Genomic DNA, 18,867 nt, shown 5'->3' on the forward strand with positions numbered 1-18,867 from the left:
AGGTTCTGCCGAATTTCATCACTCAATAATGTGCAGGCAAAAATATAGTTTTTAGAGTTTGCATGTTTTCCCTGTGCCTGTGTGGGTTTCCTCCAGGTACTCTGGTTTCCTTCCACCCTCTAAACACATAAATAGCAGGGAGCAGTTATATAGTCCACCAGGCTGATTTCACTGAAGCAAAGACACTGTGAATTGATGCCACTGCAGACTCTAAGTCCCCTGCCTAGAAATCAAAAAGTCAGCAGAGAAATTTAAACTTTTACAGAATGAAAATTCTGGGGCAAGAAGTAGCCCATCATTTCATTGTTTTATATTATGACCCTCTTTAATTGTTCTGCTGGCTAGGGGTCTGTTATCTTTATCCATTCGTCACTACTTTGCAAATCATTGACCTTAAACATGCATCAGGAGAGGCTGGAGGTGAAACAAGGTTAGTGATAATGTCCACCGAGAGTCAATGCCAAACATCTGCTATATTTTCCTCCATTCAGTTGGCATGGTGACATGGGAACCTCAAGGTGTCACCACATGATAATGGATATTTGAGGTATAAAAGTCTCCTGTGGACCTCAGAAACTCCCATTGTCTCACCATGAAGTGTCTTCTCCTCCTCTCAGTCCTTGGCCTTGCTGGTAGGTTCTCAAACAAAACCTTTCCATTGAATAACTTAGTAATAACAATATAAATGTAATATCTTGTAAATAGTGAAGCCTTATTTATTAAACAGGAGGCCTTTTTCTCTAGGCAGGTATAAAAGACACAGATTGATGCAGCTCTGTAATGACTAATACATTGTTAATTGTATTTTTTTTAAGGTTAGTAGTGTACCTGTAGTACTTGAATTGACCTGATATCAGCCTCTTGCAGCCCCTTTCAAGCACAGCCAGAGTGTGGGAGGAAGAAATAGTACAAGGGTCCAGTAAATTCATGTGTTGACAAGATGCATGCTTATAAGAGGAGAGAGCAGAGTGACAGAGAGATGAACTTATCACTGTGCTGTTTATCCTTTCACTGTCCAGTGACAGGCTCGGGGTGGGTACAAGACAACCTGGGCTCAGAGGAAGTGGGTTGAATGATGCTGACCATCAGACTAAGAGCATCCAGAGGCAGAAAAAAGCAGGGGAAATGTCTGAGTTGAAGTTGGATATTGCACCAAAAATGGGTTCAAATATTTGCTTTAAAGCTGAACCCCAGGAATCGTTTTCACTTTGGCCCAGCCTGGTTATATCTAGTTCTTCATATCTCACATCTGGAGGGCCACTGGGGATGGAGAAGTTCACTGTTGTAACCTGTGCTATATGTTGTCAGTGCTGACCCAGGAACCTAGTGTGAGATAGCATCCATCATAGCATCCCCATGAGATAGCAAAAACATTTTCTAGGTTCCAGCATCTATCAAACACTAAAATATAAAGACTTTGGTGGACGGATCCTTTAACCCAGCCATTCTCAACCAGGACTCTGTGGAACCCTAGGGTTCCTTCAGAGGTTGCTAGGGGTTCTCTGAGCTGTGGCTAATTGACCTCCCATTTGATGTTGTCTGCATAGTTCCAGGGCCAAAGCCACGTGGCAAAGTCAATGCAATAACACCAAGTATTTTTTTTCAGCTATCTGTAGGGGTGGCATTCTGACCACCACTGCCTTCTTCCCACTGACCACCAATGTAAGAGGCATTTTTCATACTGAACCCCAATGAACTGGCTTTAGCTGGTGTTCCCCAAGATCTGAAAATGAAGTCAAGGGTTTCTCCAAGGTAAAAAGGTTGAGAAAAATGCCTTAACCTGTCTACATTAACAAGTTAATTCATCTTATAGCTCAGTCTGGAACTATTGTAAGGAAAAAAAATGTTTCTCTTAGCAATCTATTACAATCCCTCTATAGTTTTTTAATCCATAAAAGTAAGTATGCGATTAGTTTGCTTTGCAAAACCCAACCTGGCCTATTATGATTAAATATAAAACAATATTTTTTCAGCCGCCTTCCACTACGATGATGACAAGATTGTAGGAGGCTACACTTGCCCAGCCAACTCCGTACCCTACCAGGTGTCCTTGAACTCTGGCTACCACTTCTGTGGAGGGTCCCTCATCAATGACGAGTGGGTGGTCTCTGCTGCTCACTGCTATAAGTCGTAAGTAATGTTATTGGCTGAAGGGAATGGTTTCAGGAGGGAACAATCATTTAGGACCAATATTTCAGGTCTAATATATGGTTTTTATATATTGGTGTTCACAAATGGTGGCAAGTATGACAAACTGACTCTTTGCCATAAACAAAACAAAAAAAGTTTAAAATATCTCCTCTAGTCCTTCATAGAACTTTAACATCATTGCTTATTCGCTCTGTAGGGAAATGTTCCCTTGTAAGATGTGTCATGGGCAGAAACAATATTACTGTACAAGGAATGAAAAGTGTGCATACAAGCAGGGGCGGACTGACCATTCAGGCCCTCGGGCACCGCCCGAGGGCCCGGAGTCAGTAGGGGGCCCCATGAGATTCCCCTGGTACATTTCATAGGCTTTTTTGGATGTGGTTTGAGTGTGGGCGAGGACACAGGTGCCCCATGATCCCCTATTGCCCGGTGGCCCCATGAGTTATCAGTCTGCCCCTGCATACAAGATATCTGCTCATTCCATGCTACTGACAGCTGCACAGGCATTAGTAAAATTGGAGAGCGCAAAATCTGGTGCAGCTCTGCACAGAAATCAATCAGCCTCCAGGTTTTTTGTCAAAGCTTCATTGGACAAGCTGAAGATAAAGGCTGATTGGCTACCATGCACACCTGCACCAGATTTTGCACTCTTCAGTTTTAGTAATTCAACCCCATAGGCTAAACCTCACATCATCAGGTGAAATCAAACACAGCAATCTGAAACAGAATAAAAAAAAACATACAAAAAAAACACGTCCTCTATACAATCAAGGAGTAAGTTTCTATTTCCATCCATACATATTAAACAAAGCTTGCAGAAAAATCAAATGCTGACCAGAGGAGGAAACACTATTACAATGAATAAGCCAGTGTCACTTATAAAAATGAGTCAAAATTAAGACCCACAGGGTGCCTGGTTTGCATTTGAAAAATTCAATATACACTGCTCAAAAAAATTAAAGTAAAACTTTAAAAACACATCAGATAAATGGGGAAAAATATAATGCTGGATAACTACACTGATATGGACTGGGTAATCAAAAGTGAAAAAATGATGCAGCAGGCGAGTCCATTTTGCTGAAATTTCATTGCAGCAACTCAAAATGGTACTCAGTAGTTTGTATGGCCCCCACGTGCTTGTATGCATGCCTGACAACGTCGAGGCATAATCCTAATGAGACCACGGATGGTGTCCTGGGGGATTTCCTCCCAGATCTGGACCAGAGCATCACTGAGCTCCTGGACAGTCTGAGGTGAAACCTGGCGGCGTTGGATGGACCGAAAAATGATATCCCAGAGGTGTTCTATTGGATTTAGGTTAGGCAAGCGTGGGGGGCATTCAATGGTATCAATTCCTTCATCCTCCATGAACTGCCTGCGTACTGTCACCACATGAGGCTGGGCATCGTCATGCACCAGGAGGAACTTAGGACCCACTGCACCAGCGTAGGGTCTGACAATGGGTCCAAGGATTGCATCCTGATACCTAATGGCAGTCAGGGTGCCATTGTGTAGCCAGTAGAGGTCTCTGTGTCCCTCCATGGATATGCCTCCACAGACCATCACTGACCCAGCACCAAAACGGTCATGCTGAACAATGTTACATGCAGCATAACGTTCTCCATGGCTTCTCCAGACCCTTTCATGGCAATCACGTGCTCAGGGTGAACCTGCTCTCATCTGTGAAAACCACAGGGCGCCAGTGGCAGACCTGCCAATTCTGGTGTTCAATGGTAAATACCAATTGAACTCTATGGTGCTGGGCAGTGAGTACAGCGCCCACTAGAGGACGTCAGGCCCTCAGGCCACCCTCATGAAGTCTGTTTCTGATTGTTTGGTCAGAGACATTCCCACCAGTGGCCTGCTGGAGGTCATTTTGTAGGGGTCTGGCACTCCTCATCCTGTTCCTCCTTGCATAAAGGAGCAGATACCGGCCCTGCTGATAGGTTAAGGACCTTCTACGGCCTTGTGCACCTCTCCATTACATTAACTGTAACATAAACATTATGATAAATCTTCTTTAAGGACTGAGATTGGGAACCACTGGGCTAGAGGGAAACAGTGGGGCTATCAATTAGAATGATGTGACCACAAAAACCCTCCTCTCTTACAGACGTATTGAGGTCAGGCTTGGCGAACATGACATTGAGGTCTTGGAAGGGACAGAACAGTTCATCTCCTCTGCTAAGATCATTCGCCATCCTAAATACAACTCCTACCTTCTGGACAATGACATCATGCTTATTAAACTGTCCCAGCCTGCAGTGATAAGCTCCAGGATCCAGGCCATCCGTCTGCCCAGCGAGTGTGATTTGGCCGGGACTCATTGTTTGATCTCTGGTTGGGGCAACACTTTGAGCAGTGGAGGTGAGTCCAAGGGTGTTTTAATATTATTCTCAATCACTAATTTCAGAAGAGTGAGATATTTAATTCTATTTGGTTAGAGAAAACACAAATACTTCTGCTAAGAAAATTTTGCACAACAGCCTCACTGCACATCCTAAGATGTCCACTCATCCCTGAATGTTCTCCTTGCTAGCTAACTACCCAGACCTCCTGCAGTGTCTTGAAGCCCCCATCCTGTCTGATGAGAACTGCCAAAACTCCTATCCTGGTCAAATCACTGGAAACATGATCTGTGTTGGGTACCTTGAAGGTGGTAAAGACTCTTGCCAGGTGAGTAAAGCTTCAATAAAGCATGACCTCCTGACAATTATCATCCGGGCATAAAGGAGCATTATCTCAAGTCAGATACAGGGTTCTTTTTAGAATCTTATATTTTGGTGTCCCAAGATGATGGCAAATTAACAAAGTACTATAAACTGACACTTGGGGGGGTTATTTACTAAACCTAGAGAGTGCAAAATCTGGTGCAGCTCTGCATAGAAACCAATCAGCTTCCAGGTTTTTTGTCAAAGCTTATTTGAACAAGCTAAAGTTAGAAGATGACTGGCTACCATACACAGCTGCACCGGATTCGGAGTGCTCCGGTTTTAGTAAATTACCCCCTTGGAGTCCGATTATGAACAAAGCAAAAAGGTTGAGAATGTCTCCTCTTGTTCTTCAAAGAACGTCATTTGACCCCCTTGTGTATGCAACCAGTAGATTGGCACACCTTTGCATGATACCCCGGGCAGAGACAACTATGTTTCAGTTTCAAATGGGCATTGTGCATTCTTGCCATCTGCTTATTTCATGCTATTGACAGTTGCATACGAATTAGCATGTCTCTACTTAGGTATGACATGGTGATCACATGGGTTTGTTTGCAAACAGTTGCCCATCAGTGAGTGCATGCACTCATTGTGCACAAAAAAGGTAATTCTTTTTTAAAACATAAGAAGAAAATTTTAAAAAATATTTTTAAAAAACCCCCTAAAACTAACTTTTTGGCGTTTTGTCAGACTATAACAAAGGGCATTTGTTAAAACATGAAACAAAATTCAAGTCATACATACCACTGTTTGTAAATTCAAGTCCTTAAAATACCATTGTAAAAATCTTTCAGGTATTGCCAAGTTAACTAATACATACATATGCTGGTAGATTTGGTCTAGGCATCAGTGACATCTGTCCATGAAAGGACTAAATATGGCAGACTGGTGACAGAAATAAAAACTGAAGCCCAGTCATTTAAAAAAATGAAGGGTCCAGAGTTTGTAAAAATAAAAGGAAAATATAACTTTCACTGTAATACTCACTGTCAGTTCAGGGCTGTCCCCCACACTACTTCTTCACCAATATTTGATGTTGCCAGGCTTCTGTCTTCTGTCAAGGAAAAACGGCTTAAAGTGAATATGTAATTCTAGACCAGAATCAACTCATTTACAAATTCTGATTAAAATTGTAAAAATTCAGACTTTTTCCACACAGGAGATGGAAACAAACAATAATCTCACAGGGTAAAAAACCCTGATTGTGGCATATGCAGCATTATTTGGAAGAAAATCCTCTTATCTACGATTGTAGCCTTCATAACACAGAGTACAGCAAATGCCGCTTTATGCATTGACATACCACCTTAGACCCAGCCTGTCCAGAGAGTGTGTCACCTCCTGACTTGGCAGCATCCACAGGCAGCTTCAATCTTGAAGTTGAATTCAATGCAATTTTACATCAGATAATTGCAGTACATAGGATGTTTTCCTATTCCTTTGAAATGGAAGAAGGCAATGGGGTAGATTTACTAAAACTGGTACACTGAGAATCTGGTGCAGCTGTGTATGGGAGCCAATCAGCTGCCAACTTCAGCTTGTCCAATTAAGCTTTGGCAATAAAACCTGGAAGCTGATTGGTTTCTATGCAGATCTGCACCACATTTTTCACCATGCAGATGATTTTCCTAAGCCTTGTCTCTGTGAAGTACTAATACTGACTGAGGGAACATGGAAGAAACAGAGAGTCTAGACAGGAGGTAACTAACACGCACTAAAGAGGAGGGGAGGACAGATACCAAATAACATAGTAAACAAGCTGTAGTGGCTCTAAATGGCCAATAAATCCTTAAAAAGTGGGAAAGAACATATATGTTAGCTTCTTTATAAGTTGGGCACATATAAATGCCTCTGACTAAAGGACATCTTTATTAAAAATGTTCACAATGTGTTTCATTTAAACTATATCAAGTCATGGAAATATAATTTAAACAGGTAATAGAGGCCCTACTTGTAAGGGTGTAGGCAGGTGCAGGCTGTATTCTCTATTGCAGGTGGCGCTCGACCATAAAGGGGAGAGGAAGTTGAGAGGAAATGGGTTCCTCTATCGTTTCCTCGGTCACACAGGGGCAGTTATCTAATTGTATACTCATTTCCCATGTGACTCTGGTGGCCATCTTGGGTCAAGCAGAGTCTATGTAAGATTCTTGACTCCCGGGTTTGGCGCACTTTATGCTAGTGCCTTAGTGTAGGGACAGGTTCCCCATCTGTCAGGGACAGTGCTTAGCGATAGGGAAAAGGTTCCAGGGGAGTGGGAAGAGTGCAGGGACTACGTCTACCTCTACAGGAAGCTTCCCATTTGGGTTGGACCGGCAAGGCCGCATTCCACGACAACTGCTGTCTCACCACTGTGTAATTCTCCCCACGGGGGCGGTTTGTACTTGCTGAATTTCATTTACAATACATTTGTTTTGAAAAATTGGAGCTCTGTGTGCTTACTGCCTGCCACACCATGCTACCCCTATCACATGGTAAGTTATTCTTTCTGTATCAGGTAATTGGAATGTTGGTGGGATCTCAGAATTTTCACCTAAGTTATTTTGCATTTGAAACCAGTAAAAGAGATAATAAGTCTCAGTTTCTTTCCTTCAGGGTGACTCTGGTGGTCCTGTGGTGTGCAATGGCGTGCTGCAGGGGGTGGTCTCCTGGGGTATTGGCTGCGCTCTTCCTGGCTACCCTGGCGTTTACACCAAGGTGTGTAACTACGTGTCCTGGATTGGAGACACCATTTCCCAGAACTAAACATCTCTACAGGGAATGGTGGCATGAGAAGGAAGACTTGTATCATTCCAAATCCAATAAAATCATGAGCATGAACTGTTACTTTCCTTGTTTTATTTCATATGCAATAGAATATTTTGTATTCTGTAGTATTACATTTAGTGCGTTGCCACTGAAGAATGCAGAGCAAAGTTTGGAGCTACTGTTGTGGAAACCTGGGCTGATCCGCCAGGCACCTGAATGTATCTACTGTTTAGTCTGGGCTTGCTTTTTTTTTTTGGGGGGGGGGGGTTAAACACCACTCATACCTTATGACCAAATCATTAATTTAATTTCACCCTAAGCTCAATGCTTTGTGTAGTTTCTTAAAGCCCACTATTTTCATAGCTTTTGAGTGATTACTAGGGGTGTATTTATACAAAAATAATTTCTGAGCTATTATTCCTTTAAAACAGCATGTACTGTACATTTGTTCTGTGAGCATGGAGGCAAAAAAATGTGATGTGCTAACACTGCATGGTATGAGGTGCAGCTCTGCATAGAAACCAATCAGCTTCCAGGTTTTATTGTCAAAGCTTAACTGAACAAACTGAAGTTAGATGCTGATTGGCTACCATGCACAGCTGAACCAAATTCTGAGTGTTCCAATTTTAGTAAATCTCCCCCATGTCTTTTTTGCAAGGGGTACATTCTTGTAAAGTTTTATTTTAGTAACTTTAAGTCAGTGGCGATCAACCTTCTTAATATGGGGGGCCTCAAGTGTGGCCCCTGACATCACCAAAGGGCTGCACCTAAAATTTAGTGCATATTCATTATTAGAGACAGCAGACACACAGCAAAACCCGAAAGTGACAGGTACTCGCTCCCACTTCTGCTGCAATCACCTAGGCGATCAGAAGCGAAAGTTGTCCTCCATCCCCTCCCTCTCTGTAGTTTTCTGGGACACGTGACAGGCCCCAGAAGACTACAGGACTATTCAGAAATAGCAGCGCTACTCGCGTATGCGCAGTGGGTACCCGGCTGTGAAGCTGCAAGTTGTCACAGTTGGGTGGCCACACTGAAGATGCTGGGGACGGCCAGTGAAACGGGCTGCGGGGCGGACACCGCAGGATCGAGGGACAGGTGAGTGACTATTCTTTAACTGTCAGCAGCTACATTTTTTGTAGCTTCTGCCTTTTATTTTTTTATAGTGTGACTGGAACTCCACCTTAAATCACATTGCAATTTGGGCAAGCATACATGTAACCCCAGGCTGGGGGTAAAGCCTGGGGTCACATGTATGATAGCATACATGTGACCCAGGGTGTTCACCTTCCAAGCTGGATCTGCTGGGCAGAGCAGTATCTGAATGAAGGACAAGGCTGGATCTGCTGGGCAGGGAGGCACCTTAATCCAGGACAAGGCTGGATCCGCTGGGCAGGGGGGCATCTGAATCCAGGACAAGGCTGGATCCGCTGGTCAGGGGAGTATCTGAATCCAGGACAAGGCTGGATCCGCTGGGCAGGGGAGTATCTGAATCCAGGACAAGGCTGGATCCGCTGGGCAGGGGAGTATCTGAATCCAGGACAAGGCTGGATCCGCTGGTCAGGGGAGTATCTGAATCCAGGACAAGGCTGGATCCGCTGGGCAGGGGAGTATCTGAATCCAGGACAAGTCTGGATCCGCTGGGCAGGGGAGTATCTGAATCCAGGACAAGTCTGGATCCGCTGGACTTTAGATATATATATTTCAAATGTCTTTTCCCAGCCTATATAAGGAGTCCTAAGCCATGGAATTGGAACTGTCCCATTTTTTCATCTTGTGCTTTGCAGTTGACCAATACTTGACCCAATTTTCAAGTTTCTACTCCCTGGTTGTGGTTTCACAACCTGGTTCTGACCTCGCCCTCTGCTGATGACCTCTTTCCTGCAGCCTCAACTTCACTTCATAACTGCTAATCTGGCTCTGATGCTTTCCACCTGCATTCTTATTAATGTAAAACCATTTAGAGCTCTATTGTCTTCTGGTGGCTCAATCTCGATCTTCCACCTAGGCTTTTCATTGTATCTCTGTTGTTTGTTTAAAAACATGCGTTTTCTATATCTAGTATTGTAATGCCGGATGATGAAAGCTAGTTTGTTGAGAAAGCTTGCATGTTTAAAATGTTAAAGGAGAATTCTAGCTTAACCCTAACTCGTCTTAGGTAAATTAAAGAAAGAACAAATGCATGGACTTTTGAGGCACCCACAAAGACCAATTTTTTTGTGTAAAAACATTTGTATTCTCCGATTTATAAATCAGTTAAAATCCTAACAAAGTTGTTTAAAAATCCTTTCCCATTTCAAATAACCTTTATAAGCTAATCATATAGTTAATTAACATCTTAAGATATTCATGGTTACAATTCCACTGGTTTACTGTTCATACACAGCAGACTATAGGCAGTTGCACTTGATGCATTTCTCAGGAATCTTTCTTCAGAAATATATGGGCATATGCAGGAATTATGGTACACAATGACTTTGCCTCAAGGCCTACAATAGGACCAGGGCAGAGGGAAAAGCATTCAAAAAAGAGGGGTTTGTGAAAAGAGATTCACAGAAAAGCGGCTACATAATGAATAGAACGTGACACTCAGAAAATTTCCAAAAATTATGCTTTATTACACATATATAGATATGACATATGGGCATATGCCCTGGTTTACCATCACCTCAGTATGAGACAATAACACACAGACCTAAAACCATATAAAATGACATCAAGACCGGTCTAAATGCATGTGCAACAGAAAGAATGACTTCAAGAGTCTAATACCTCTGCAGCGCAAGCACATAGGTGAACACTTCCATGGGGAGGTGTATCCAAAAATTGTACCATAAGTATACCATAATATTGAATATATAATAAATGACAATATCAATCTGGTGAATCCCAATAAGGGAATCCAAAAATTCTACTATGGATATATATATATATCACATGTATGCAAGGCTGCAGCACAAAAAGCGTGAAGAGGAGAACAATAGGCCTAGGGCCTGTATGGAAAAAGACATAAATGTCCAATATATGATACAATGCATTCCTGTGCCAGCACACGTGGTTGGGGCCCATTCATCTGTAATATGAACAGCTGTATCTCAGAGCTTTTGAATGAAAATAAGCCCCAGTTATTCCCAGGATGGGAGAAAAGATGCAAATAGCAACATTCTGCTTGAAATGGTGTCTTCACCACTGTTTGTGGCCTACACACCACCTTTTGTAGAAAAAACAACAAGACATATCCCAAGGTATCTTCTGCTTGTAGAAATATATATGGTGTTGTATCTTGTGTCCTACATAAAGCACCATGATGTCCCCATCCTGTAGTAAAACAAATAATGTGGGAAGTCACTGACAGAGCTTACACTCAGTAAGATATATAGATCATATAGATCACAGAGGATCATATATCTAATGTCCCGCAACAATCCACTCACCGCCTGTGCTGTGGAAAATGAGAATAAAAGAAATGTCCTTCATGGGTATTGCCATACACGGCCACAGAGACCAGGGAGCCACCGCTGACATCCACCGATATACCGCGGGCTCCAGCCCCCTCTTGGCGCTTGTGCTGCTCACACTTGCCTCATGGCATGTGAAGATGGCTTCCTCCTCATGGACCAGCGTGCGTTCCACCTAGTGCGCATGACCGGAAGTGACGTAACTGACGTATGACGTCAACGCGTTTCGCCGATGGGCGTATCTCACTCAGCTTCGTCAGGACCAATGAGATAACTGCATTTCAATATCCTATTTATAGTGGGTAAGAACCCACCCATTTATGCAAAAGAGGATGACCTGCAATTATTCTAATGGGAAAGAACAAGGGGGGGGAGGCTAAATACTTAGCACAGCTGCTGGTCTTAATAAAATTAAAAGAAAACAGACGGCTGGAGTCAACAATGAGGGGAGAGGCTGAATATTATTTACCGATATACATATTGATCACATGGATCATAAATTATATATATCTCTCAATCTATTAAAGCCTTTCATACATTCCCGCCAATAGATAGTGATATAGATCAGAGAATCAACAATTCCATTCACCAAATCTGGTTACTTGAAAATCAATGTCTATTATCAACAGGTATCCTATATTACCTAAAACCACCACAAGATGGCAATATAACCTGAGAATTCACATAAGGGTCATTACAACTAAAATATCCCAATTTTTTTAAAACCGCCATCTCATAATGTGATTATTGTACAAAGAAAGGAAGTACTAAAGATCATTTGATCAGGCCGTAAACCCTTATACATTATACAAGCTACATGAAAGTTCATATCATAGGATCATCCCTACTTGTATAAATATTCCCACTGTATATAGTGTGGTTAATGAGATTAGTTGATCACAATTCCAACCACAAAGGGGGATGGGGAAATGCCATCAACTGACCGTCACATGGTAGTGAACCAGTACATAGTCCCATAGATCTATTTTTCCAAAAACACTTGGAGATCACATTCCACATTTAACCCCTTAGGGTACAGTGTATCAAGTTTATATATCCAATATTTCTCCTTTTTAAGCAGTTCTCTATCAAAGTCACCCCTCCTTTGTGGGAAGTGCAATGCATAGAAACCTTTTACTTTGGTACCATCCAATTTGCCTCCATGGTATTTGGCATAATGTTGAGCAAGATTACTATCAGGGTCATTAGATCTGATATCTCTAAGATGTTCACCTATTCGTACTTTAAGTTGTCTTTTAGTTTTACCTACATACATCTTTTTACAGGGACAGGTTAAAATATATAGTACTCTTACTGTAGAGCAGTTTATAAGACTCTGAATTTTATAGTGAGTATTATTTCCTGAATCATAAAAAGAATCTGTGCGATCCACATACTTGCAGATTTGACATTTCCCACATTTAAACATTCCCTTAGTACGTGATTTTAGCCATGTTGTTTGTTTTAATGGTTGATAATCTGAATGAATAAGGAGATCACCAAGATTTGGTGCTCTTCTTGCTACCATTTGGGGACGTTCACCTACTATCTTACTCAACCTGGGACATTGGGTGAGAATCTTCCAGTGTTTTTCCAATATCAATTTGACATCTTGCCACTGGGCTCCAAATTGGGTTATCATTCTCACAGGCTGATCACTCAATTTGGCCTTTTCTTCCTTTTTGGTAGATAATAAATCCTCGCGGTCAGTTTGATATGCCCGCCTCCGAGCATTTCTAATTTGGGAGTGGGAATATCCCCTTTCTCTAAATCTTTTGTAGAGGTCCTGAGCTTCTATTTTAAAATCATTGATGTTTGAACAGTTTCTTCGACATCTCAAAAACTGTCCCACAGGAATCCCTGAGATCAGTGAACGTGGATGGTAGCTTCTTGCCTCCAATAAGGTATTGGCGGCTGTGGGTTTTCTATATGTCTTAGTGAGAAGTCTTCCATTTTCAAGTCTAATCTCCAGATCCAGAAAAGAAATGCATCTTTCATCAAATATGTATGTAAGTCCAATATTAAAGGAGTTCTGATTCAGCTCTTCCAGGAATAATTTTAATTCCTCAGATGTTCCTTGCCATACGAGGAACACATCATCTATATATCTTAACCAGATCTGGACATTAGCTAGGAATCTTGATGATCTAAATACTACTTGTTCCTCCCAAAACCCCAAATGGAGACATGCGTAAGCCGGAGCCCACGGTGCTCCCATACTAGTACCTCTAGTTTGCTGATAAAAGGTATTATTAAATTGAAAGAAGTTATGTTTCAGTGCAAACTCCAGTAACTCACTAATGAATTCGTTCTGTCCTCCTAAAGTGGGATATGTTTTGTCAAGGAAGTAGGAAACTGATCTCATACCACATTCATGTGGGATAGAGGTGTAAAGTGACTCCACATCTATTCCCACTAGAATGGAGTTGTCCTGAATAGTCATATTTTTGATTTTAGCCAACACATCTTTAGTATCCCTAACATATGAGGCGAGATTCGGAACCATATCCTTAAGAAACAAGTCAATATATTTCCCTGTTTTGTCTAGGGGACCATTGATGGCAGAAACAATAGGTCTGCCTGGAGGGTTTTCTTGGTTTTTATGTATTTTTGGGATAATGTAAAAAGTAGGGTGATTGAATTCTTCAGTTCTCAGATAGTCATATTCTTTTTTTGTTAATAAACCCACTTCTTTTCCTAATGTTAAAATGGAATTCAGTTTTTTAACCACCATATGGAAAGGATTTGCAGTCACTTTCCTATATGTGGATGAATCACTCAATAAACGTTTCACCTCCCTAACATAGTTTAGTTCTTTCATAATCACCACATTACCCCCTTTATCACTTCTCTTAATGACAATATCTCTAGTCTCTTTTAATTCTTTTAGAGCTTTTCTTTCTCTTTTAGTGAGGTTATCACCAATTGGCATTTTCCACTCAAGATTTTTAAGATCATCAGCAACAAAGTCCAGAAATGTCGAGATCCTCATATTAGAACGAATTTTCGGCATTTTTGTCGATCTGATGTTTAGATCGACCTTTCTAATAATGTTGTTAAAATTATCCAAATCTATTACATTTTCATCATCATCCTCATTTTCTTCTATGAGAGATATCAACATATCCAGCATCTTGCAATCCTCAGTGGACGAGTCAGAGGCCAAATCCTCCAAGATAATGGGATTACTGTGTATCATTCTCAGGAAAACTTTTCTTAGAAATAAGTTTACATCTTTAAATACCTCGAACTCGTCCATGGGAGTCACTGGTGAAAAGGACATTCCTTTATTTAATAAAGAAATATGTTCCCTTTTAAGTGGAAAGTTAGCCAAATTGATCACCTTTTTGTCATTAATATTCTCTTCTACTACCTCCTCTGACTTCTTGTTCTGCCCTTGTCCTCCTGATGTTTGTTTTTTAAGGATTCCTCTACTTTCTTTTTTGATCCTCTTCCCATCTGTAATTGATGGATACGAGGAGGTTCTCCGTTCTGTTGGTCTAAAAAAGAGACCGATTTCCCAAGATTTTCTGACTCACTTTCACTAGACATAGTTTCTCCCATTGATCTAGAATGTGAACGAAAAACTCTTCGTTTAGATCGACTCCTACTTCTTTTTGTGGTGAGATCAAATATCTCACCTGTTTCCCAGTCTTTTAAATCACGTCTAAATTTAGTTTGTTTAGTAGTTCTAAGATTTTTCTGTACTTTTTCGACTTCCTTTTTCAGTTGTTCATTATATTTTGCAAAATTCTCCTGATTTTTAAAAGGATCTAGATCTAATGCGCTTTTATTAATAGCCTGATCCAGTTCTTCGAGTTGTAATTTTTCTTCCTCTACAATAAGTTTCATACCATTAATCCCATGTTCTATACACAGCACTTTCCACTTCTCCAAAAACCTTTCATTATGTAAATGTTCAGCTGGAACAACCTTACTTCTCAGACCACGTGGGATAATACTCTGTCTGATATAAGCTTCCAAGAAGCAAACATCCCACTTACGATTGAGACGTTTGATAACAAGCTTTTTATGTTCCCGGAATTTAATCTTAATGTCCTCATCTTCAGTAGATAGATTTGGACCTTCTGCTACAAAGGCTTGATGCATTTCCAACTCTACCTCATCTCCCGGTATGAATGCCATGAATACCAGCCCCTCACTCAGGGTGCTCCAGCCGTCTATAAAAATAAAACACTCACAATCTGGGGTGATGGCAAACCAAATTATCAACGTCAATTAACCTCTAAAAGAACAGGTCCATCAGAACCCAAAAAGATACATATACTAAAGGTAATTGTTAAGAGGTTATCAGTTAAGTTATCATGTCACCCAATATTCGGTTTCTATTCAGTAGCCAAAAAAGGCATTCAAAAAAGAGGGGTTTGTGAAAAGAGATTCACAGAAAAGCGGCTACATAATGAATAGAACGTGACACTCAGAAAATTTCCAAAAATTATGCTTTATTACACATATATAGATATGACATATGGGCATATGCCCTGGTTTACCATCACCTCAGTATGAGACAATACACACAGACCTAAAACCATATAAAATGACATCAAGACCGGTCTAAATGCATGTGCAACAGAAAGAATGACTTCAAGAGTCTAATACCTCTGCAGCGCAAGCACATAGGTGAACACTTCCATGGGGAGGTGTATCCAAAAATTGTACCATAAGTATACCATAATAATGAATATATAATAAATGACAATATCAATCTGGTGAATCCCAATAAGGGAATCCAAAAATTCTACTATGGATATATATATATATCACATGTATGCAAGGCTGCAGCACAAAAAGCGTGAAGAGGAGAACAATAGGCCTAGGGCCTGTATGGAAAAAGACATAAATGTCCAATATATGATACAATGCATTCCTGTGCCAGCACACGTGGTTGGGGCCCATTCATCTGTAATATGAACAGCTGTATCTCAGAGCTTTTGAATGAAAATAAGCCCCAGTTATTCCCAGGATGGGAGAAAAGATGCAAATAGCAACATTCTGCTTGAAATGGTGTCTTCACCACTGTTTGTGGCCTACACACCACCTTTTGTAGAAAAAACAACAAGACATATCCCAAGGTATCTTCTGCTTGTAGAAATATATATGGTGTTGTATCTTGTGTCCTACATAAAGCACCATGATGTCCCCATCCTGTAGTAAAACAAATAATGTGGGAAGTCACTGACAGAGCTTACACTCAGTAAGATATATAGATCATATAGATCACAGAGGGAAAAGCACCTACAGGAGAGGTCACAAACACACTTCATGGGCAACAGTAGAGGTCTCAAATTTGTAGAGAAGCAAAGAGACACTGGTGTCAAGTAGTACTGTGGTGGTAGGTATAATGGCATTCAATGGTTGAAACTCATGGAGACAGCTAACCTGTCACTGTGCAAAAAAAGATATTATTCTTACCTATTTTCAACCCGCTCTGGTCCGGTCACATGATCCAGCTCCCCTGTTTTATCCAACGGTAGCTGCAGGGGAGAATATGGAGAGCTGACAATGGATGGGACATAGGAGCCCATGGGTGACATCACCTCTCCAGGCTTTAATAGCTGTTGTTGGAGAACTCTCTTCTCTCCCCCACTGCCACCGCTGGCTGTCACGCAGGAAATCACATGATCACAGGACTGGAGCAGACTGAAAATAGGTATGTAAATGCATCTTTTTTACATAGGTTAGTCAACATAGGTGTTATGAGTGGGGGGAGAGCATTGTTATTGTTAGTTAGAGGTTAATTGGAATTCTAGAATTCTACTTTAACCACTTTACAACCGTGCTATAGCCGAATGACGGCTACAGCTCGGTTACGCAGTTCTGGGAAGGAGTCATATGACGTCCTCTCAGAACGCGCCCGGCGATCTCTGTGAATGCTGTGTCTTACAGACACAGCTGATCAAATGATGAGGTAAAAGGCCAATCACAGCGGCCTTTTACCACAAGATCTGCCGTGTTCAATGACACAGCAGATCACCAAGTAAAAACAGTTGCCGGTTATCGGCAGCACTTTCCTCACGCTGTCACAAATTTCACACTGATCATCAGTGCCCAGTAGTGCCACCCACCAATGCCCAGCAGTGTCACCCATCAATGCCCAGCAGTGCCACTGATCAGTGCCCAGCAGTGCCACCAGTCAGTACCATCAGTTAATACCGCCAGTCAGTGCTGCCCGTCAGTGTTGTCCTTAAATGCCGCCTATCAGTGCCCATCATTGCTGCATATCAGTGCAGCATCATCAGTGCCATCTCATCAGTACAGCCTATCCTGCCCATCAGTGCAGCCTATCCATGCCACCTCATCAGTGCTGCCTATCAGTGCAGCCTCATCAATGCACATCAGTGAAGGAGAAAAATTACCTGTTTGCAAAATTTTATAATTCCTATTTTTTTGTTTATAGTGCAAAACATAAAACACCCAGCGGTGATTAAATACCACCAAAAGAAAGCTCTATTTGTGTGAACAAAAATGATAAAAATGCCATATGGGTACAGGGTTGCATGCAATTGTCATTCAAAGTGTGAGAGCAACGAAAGCTGAAAATGGGCCTGGGCACAAAGGGGTAAAAGTGCCTGGAAGGCAAGTGGTTAAAACAGAACTTAAGGCTGACCTCCTAGATTGTAAGCTCCAAGGAGCAGGGCCCTCCTATCCCTCTTGTATTGTCTCCCTTTATATTGTAAAGCGCTGAGCAAACTGTTGGCGCCATATAAATATAATAATATAAAAGACACACATTAATGCAGCTCTGTAATCATTAGTACAGCAAACCCTACCTGTTTGGTCGCAATCACTCTCTTCCCAGGGCGGCAGTTTTGCTGAGGTGGAGGCCATCAATACTGGGTCAACTGTTAAGCTCAACTGTTAAGCTCAACTGAAAAATCAGGCAACCAATTATATGAAACGTGCATTGTAATCCACCAATCAGCCATAACATTATGACCACTGACAGGTAAAGTGAATAACATTTATCATCTGTTTACAATGGCACCTGAAAGTGGGTCAAATATATTAGGCAGTAAGTGAATATGTTGTTGATGTGTTGAAAGCCGAAAAAAATGGACAGGTGTAAGGATTTGAGAGACTTTGACAAGACCAAATTGTAATGGCTAGATGACTGGATCAGAGCCAGGGGCGGACTGACCATTTGGAAACTCGGGCACTGCCCGAGGGCCCGGGGTCAGTAGGGGGCCCCATGAGATGCCCCTGGTACCTTTTTCATAGGCTTTTTTGAGTTTGGGCAAGGACACGGGGGCCCCATGATCCCCTATTGCCTGGGGGCCCCATGAGTTGTCAGTCCGCCCCTGATCAGAGCAACTCCTAAACTGCGGCTCCTGTGGGATGTTACCGGTCTGCAGTGGTCCAAGGAAGGAAAACCAGAGAACCAGTGACAGGGTTATGGGCGGACAAGGCTCATTGATGAACATGCAGGCCCAGTGACCTGTTCAACGTGCTGCATCCACCGAACCCCACCATCTGCCCAGCATGCAAGGCACCATTGATTCATTGCCTAGGAATACATTTATTATGCTGAAGGGTGCGGGTAACAGACAGTACTATGTGAAGGAATGTGCTATTCTGTGTACTCTGTACAGTATATATTCAAAAGGAAGTATTTGTGGCATGGTAGTCTCATGGTATGATCACCTTATATTTCATTGGTACAGGACCGTTTGACAAAATAAATGAAATATCGATAATTTTATCAGTCAAGACAAAGGGTTATATATTTGATTTGGCACTAATACAAAGTCTCAATACTAGTCAGGAATGTGTACAATACA

The 18,867-nt window shown here is 41.7% G+C and overlaps 1 protein-coding gene across 1 annotated transcript; it reads left to right on the forward strand.

Annotated features, from left to right (window-relative positions):
- The first annotated feature begins 592 nt into the window (after positions 1 to 592).
- On the forward strand, positions 593 to 7,688 carry LOC149449376 (trypsin-like). Its single transcript, XM_089693300.1, has 5 exons — positions 593 to 632; positions 1,974 to 2,130; positions 4,265 to 4,518; positions 4,691 to 4,827; positions 7,458 to 7,688. The coding sequence occupies exons 1-5, from the start codon at positions 593 to 595 to the stop codon at positions 7,605 to 7,607; spliced, it is 738 nt and encodes a 245-aa protein (XP_089549426.1). The 3' UTR covers positions 7,608 to 7,688.
- Positions 7,689 to 18,867: the final 11,179 nt, after the last annotated feature.

This window comes from Staurois parvus, unplaced genomic scaffold (assembly GCF_062004578.1).
Source record: "Staurois parvus isolate SC_StPar_1 unplaced genomic scaffold, SC_StPar_1.0 ptg000621l, whole genome shotgun sequence".
NCBI classification, from domain to species: Eukaryota; Metazoa; Chordata; class Amphibia; order Anura; family Ranidae; genus Staurois; species Staurois parvus.